This window comes from Micropterus dolomieu, linkage group LG19 (genome assembly GCF_021292245.1).
Source record: "Micropterus dolomieu isolate WLL.071019.BEF.003 ecotype Adirondacks linkage group LG19, ASM2129224v1, whole genome shotgun sequence".
Classification (NCBI taxonomy): Eukaryota; Metazoa; Chordata; class Actinopteri; order Centrarchiformes; family Centrarchidae; genus Micropterus; species Micropterus dolomieu.
Genome location: NC_060168.1, coordinates 33,087,302 through 33,093,071, shown reverse-complemented (window position 1 = coordinate 33,093,071; position 5,770 = coordinate 33,087,302). Strand labels below are relative to the sequence as shown.

Below are 5,770 nucleotides of genomic sequence, written 5' to 3'. Positions count from 1 at the left end.
GGAGGCGAAATCCCGCAAAGCAGCTGGCCGGACTCTGTCTCCCCATCCACCCTGAAGAACTGTGCTGATCAGCTGTCTCCGGTGCCAGCCTGCTTCAAAGCCTCCACTATCATCCCTGTCCCCAAGAAACCAAGGACCACTGGACTAAACGCCTACAGAGCCGTCGCCCTGACCTCTGTGGTCATGAAGTCCTTTGACCGTCTTCTGTTGTCCCACCTTAAATCCATCACAGACCCACTCCTGGACCCCCTGCAGTTCGCCTACAGAGCCAACAGGTCTGTAGATGATGCAGTAAACACGGCCCTTCACTACATCCTCCAGCACCTGGACTCCCCAGGAACCTACGCCAGGATCCTGTTTGTGGACTTCAGCTCTGCTTTCAACACCATCATCCCGGCCCTGCTGCAGGACAAGCTCTCTCGGCTGAACGTGCCCGACTCCACCTGCAGGCGGATCACTGACTTCCTGACGGACAGGAAGCAGCAGGTGAAGCTGGGAAAACATGTCTCTGACTCCAGGACCATCAGCACCGATTACCTCCAAGGCTGCGTTCTTTCCCCCCTTCTCTTCTCCCTGTACACCAACAGCTGCACCTCCAGTCACCAGTCCGTCAAGCTCCTGAAGTTTGCGGACGACACCACCCTCATTGGGCTCATCTCTGGTGGGGATGAGTCCGCCTAAAGGTGGGAGATCGACCATCTGGTGACCTGGTGCAGCCAGAACAGTCTGGAGCTCATCGCTGTGAAGACAGTGGAGATGGTCGTGGACTTCAGGAAGAGCTGAAGAAGTTCAGCCTGCCAAAGACAATGATGGTGCACTTCTACACCGCCATCATTGAGTCCATCCTCACCTCCTCCATCACCATCTGGTACGCTGCTGCCACCGCCAGGGACAAGGGCAGGCTGCAGCGCATCATTCGCTCTGCAGAGAAGCTGATTGGCTGCAATGTTCCTTCTCACCTGTACGCCTCGAGGACTCTGAAGCGAGCAGGAAAGATTGCAACTGACTCCTCCCACCCCGGACACAAACTGTTTCAGCCTGTGGCAGGAGACTGCGGTCCATCAGGACTAAAACCTCTCGCCACAAACAGCTTCTACACGTCTGCAGCCTCATCAACAAGACCGGGGCCCCCTACTGACACCGCACCCTTTCAAATAATACAATCGTCTTTGCACATGTAAATATCACTTCATGTCATGTCACGCGCAAACCTGGCACCTTGCACATATTTTTTCTTAATTTGTTGTTAATTGTAAATCAGCTGTATGTCTGTCAGCACCTTAACACCAAAGCAAATTCCTTGTATGTGTAAAACCCTACTTGGCAATAAAGCTCCTTCTGATTCTGAATTGAATTGAATATATAAGATAGAAATTCAATAAATACACTGAACAAAATTATAAACGCAACACTTTTGTTGGATGGGTATTCCACCGGTGTGCCTTAAGCCTTGTGCAGACTACACGACTTTCAGCGCCGGCCGATCGCCGTGCTGTTCGCACTACACAACTTGCCCTCTTGTGACAGGAGTCTTAAAGTTGTCAAGAAAACACATGAAATGTGAAACGGGAAATGACGTGAACCTACACATGAAACAGCTGTTGTTTGTTATTATAAATTATATAAAAAAAAACAAAAGATATGGGTGAAAGAATGGATTAGCACACCTTCAGGTAGCAGGGATCGTCTGTGCTACAGAGAGCTGGAGGGGAGTAAAAAGTGTTTTGAGGTGAAAAAGTAGCTGCTTGCTCTCATTGGCTGGATGGGGATGTCGAGTTGGCCGACTCTTCCAGAAATTTGGCGTGCTATATATGTGGCAGATGTCGGCAGTGTGTCAGAAATGTGTCGGGGAGCCATTTTGACACGTCGTTGTGTAGTTGACACATAACGACTGGCGACCACCAATCGACCGCTGACTTACCCCCAATCACAGGCTGACGGTCGCCGAGCGGCAAATCGGGCAAAAATCGTGTAGTGTGAACTAGGCTTTAGGCTGGCCACAATACAGGGCCACTCCAAAATGTGTAGTTCCATCACATACCTCCACATCCAGCATCTTCCCCTCCAAGATCGTCTGAGACCAGCCACCTGGACAGCTGCTGCCACAACCGGTTTGCATAACCAAAGATTTTCTGGACAAACCGTCTCAGGGAAGCTGATCTGAATGCTCGTCGTCCTCATCGGGGTCTCGACCTGACTGCAACTTCGCACAGCCATTGAAGAGGAGTGGACCAACACTCCACAGGCCACAATCAATAAGTCCTTTTATTGTGGCCAGCCTAAGGCCTTTTATTGTGGCCAGCCTAAGGCACACCTGTGCTGTACCCATGCTGTCTGATCAGCATCTTGATATGCCACACCTGTGAGGTGGATGGATTATCTTGGCAAAGGAGAAGTGCTCACTAAAACAGATTTTGACAGATTAGTGACCAGTATTTGAGAGAAAAAGGCCTTTTGTGTACAGAGAGAAAGTCTTAGATCTTTGAGTTCAGCTCATGATGAATGGGGGCAAAAACTAAAGTGTTGCATTTATAATTTTGTTAAATTTTATATATATAAATGTCACAATGTTGTGTGTTCATATTAAAGTCTGAAATAATTAGGTAAACAAACAGAAAGCTCAGTCTTCAGGCTGCTCTAAATACTAGCTGTTGGCCTTGTCTACTTTTGGGAACGTCCTTATACGGTCATCTGCTGATGATCTGGACGTCCATAAGTAAATATACTAATACTGATAACAAAGGATTGATAAAAACTGACACATACTCTCTCCTCCCCTATCAGGCGATGAACATCGTCACCTCCGTCCTGTTGCTCTACTGTCCAGAGGAGGAAGCTTTCTGGCTATTGGTGGCGCTGTGTGAGCGCATGCTGCCTGACTACTACAACACCAGAGTCGTAGGTCAGTAAGGACACCAGAGTCAACAGTCAGTCAAAGTCAGTAAGGACACCAGAGTCAAAAGTCAGTCAAAAGTCAGTAAGGACACCAGAGTCAACAGTCAGTCAAAAGTCAGTAAGGACACCAGAGTCAAAAGTCAGTAAGGACACCAAGTCAAAGTCAGTCAAAAGTCAGTAAGGACACCAGAGTCAACAGTCAGTCAAAAGTCAGTAAGGACACCACAGTCAAAAGTCAGTAAGGACACCAGAGTCAACAGTCAGTCAAAGTCAGTAAGGACACCAGAGTCAAAAGTCAGTCAAAAGTCAGTAAGGACACCAGAGTCAACAGTCAGTAAGGACACCAGAGTCAAAAGTCAGTAAGGACACCAGAGTCAACAGTCAGTCAAAGTCAGTAAGGACACCAGAGTCAAAAGTCAGTAAGGACACCAGAGTCAACAGTCAGTAAGGACACCAGAGTCAAAAGTCAGTAAGGACACCAGAGTCAACAGTCAGTAAGGACACCAAAGTCAAAAGTCAGCAAGGACACCAGAGTCAAAAGTCAGTAAGGACACCAGAGTCAAAAGTCAGTAAGGACACCAGAGTCAACAGTCAGTCAAAGTCAGTAAGGACACCAGAGTCAAAAGTCAGTAAGGACACTAGAGTCAACAGTCAGTAAGGACACCACAGTCAAAAGTCAGCAAGGACACCAGAGTCAAAAGTCAGTCAAAGTCAGTAAAAGGCGACAGTGGAGCCTTGTTTCTCCTGAATTCCACCACCTCACAGGCGGTTTCTTTCATCAGTCTTTCTTGACCCTTAAAACGTTATACTGAGATTTTAGGTGAGATGCAGGACAGGGGCCTCTGTCCCAGTCTGATCAGTGATTTCTGTCCCTGCAGGTGCTCTGGTGGATCAGGGGGTCTTTGAGGAGCTGACCCGGGCCTTCCTGCCTCTGCTTTATGAACACATGCAGGAGCTGGGAGTCATCTCCACAATCAGCCTGTCCTGGTTTCTCACACTCTTCCTGTCAGTGATGCCATTTGACAGTGCCGTCTTATTGGTCGACTGCTTCTTCTATGAAGGCATCAAGGTCATCTTCCAGGTGAGAGACACTGAACCTTACAGACTGTTACCTGTCTGTTTGCTGATCAGCACTGAGTGTTGATGGGAAATGTGATTTAATATTACTGTACAGTTAATGTGTATAGTTACATCTGTACAGTTAGTGTGTCGGTGTCTGTACAGGTGTGTTATAAAGTGTCAGGGGACATCAGACAGCACAGTCAGCAGTCTTCACCTCTGACCTCTGACCTCTGCAGGTGGCACTGGCTGTGCTCCACGACAACATGGACGTCCTGCTGTCCTGCAGCGACGAGGGGGAAGCCATGACCATCCTGGCCAGGTGGGAGTCCAGACTGGAGTCCAGACTGGAGTCTGAATCAGTGGAAGATAAATACATTTTTAAATGTGCTGTTCAGCGCTCTGTAAATAGAAACACTAATAAAATGTATGTGTGCGTGCAGATACCTGGATAATGTTGTGAATAAACAGACGGTGGCTCCACCCATCCCTCACCTGCACGCCCTGCTGACGAGCGGAGACGATCCCCCGCCTGAGATCGACATCTTCGACCTCATCAAGTCGTCCTATGAGGTCAGACTGACTCAGTGACACGTCAGCAGCGTTTCGGTCTGACGCCCGAAGCTGCAGCAGCGCCTCGGTCTGATTCCTGGATGTGTTTTTGAAGTAATCTCTGTTTCTTCTTCTCTGAGCAGAAGTTTGGCAGCTTGCGCTCTGATGTCATCGAGCAGATGAGGTTCAAGCAGAGGTTAAAGGTCATCCAGTGTCTGGAGGACACGGCCAAGAGGAGCGTGGTGGGTAATGTTAGCATGCTGCAGGGTCATTCTAACATGCAGACAAAGTGTTAACAGGTATGTGTATGTGTGTGTGTGTGTTTGCAGGTGAGAGCAATGATGACGGAGTCCGCCTTCAGTATCGAGGAGCTGGAGGAGCTTTACTGTCTCTTTAAGGTCAGAACTAACAGGAGGTTTTTATAACTGTGTTAAACTTTAACCATCCATCCATTATCTTCCTCTTATCCGGGGTCCAGTCGCGCTGGCGGCAGGCTAATTCCCACCAAGAGCAGCACTAGGCGACAGAGGCAAGGTAAAACTTCCTTTAAGAGGCAGAACCATGGCTCAGGGTGGGCGGCCATCTGCCTCGACCGGTTGGGGTGAAGGAGAGAGGGATGGAAGGAGAGAGAGGGGAGGGAGGCAGCCTACACAATATCCACATAGAGGTACAGACAGTAAAGGTGATGTTGCTATAGACTAAATGAAAAATGGTACAGATATTTATAGTAGTGTTAATGATAACAGTCGTAATGTTAATGATTATAATAACAATATTAATAATAGAACCAGCAACAATAGTCGTTGCAGCAGAGGGTGTCGAGCAGGAACACGGGGGCAGCAGGCGACCCGCAACCACAGATCCAGACTCCACAGCTCCAGAGCCAGAAAACCTGCAGGAAGTGATAGGAGGAGAGAGGAGAGGGACGAGAAAGCACAAGACTACCAGAAAGGGGAGAAGTTGTGTTAGTAACATGCAATAATGGGATGAGGTTGCATACAGAGGGAGAGAAAGTAGAGGAGAGAGGAGCTCAGTGCATCATGGGAAATCCCCCGGCAGTCTAGGCCTATAGCAGCATAACTAAGGGATGGTTCAGGACTCACCTGAGCCAGCCCTAACTATAAGCTTTATCAAAGAGGAAAGTCTTAAGCCTACTCTTAAATGTGGAGATGGTGTCTGCCTCCTGAACCCAAACTGGAACCTGGTTCCACAGGAGAGGAGCTTGATAGCTGAACGCTCTGGCTCCTAGTCTACTTTTGGAGAC

At 48.5% G+C, this 5,770-nt stretch overlaps 1 protein-coding gene across 2 annotated transcripts in view; it reads left to right on the top strand.

The window, feature by feature from the left end:
• The window catches only part of LOC123957884 (TBC1 domain family member 9B), a 28,989-nt gene that overhangs the window by 15,034 nt on the left and 8,185 nt on the right, over nucleotides 1–5,770 (top strand). For both annotated transcript variants that reach the window (XM_046030978.1, XM_046030977.1), the window contains exons 11-16: nucleotides 2,785–2,902; nucleotides 3,774–3,976; nucleotides 4,194–4,276; nucleotides 4,398–4,527; nucleotides 4,650–4,748; nucleotides 4,836–4,904. In XM_046030978.1, the coding sequence (XP_045886934.1) occupies nucleotides 2,785–2,902; nucleotides 3,774–3,976; nucleotides 4,194–4,276; nucleotides 4,398–4,527; nucleotides 4,650–4,748; nucleotides 4,836–4,904 (702 nt within the window). The remainder of the gene's footprint in view (nucleotides 1–2,784; nucleotides 2,903–3,773; nucleotides 3,977–4,193; nucleotides 4,277–4,397; nucleotides 4,528–4,649; nucleotides 4,749–4,835; nucleotides 4,905–5,770) is intronic.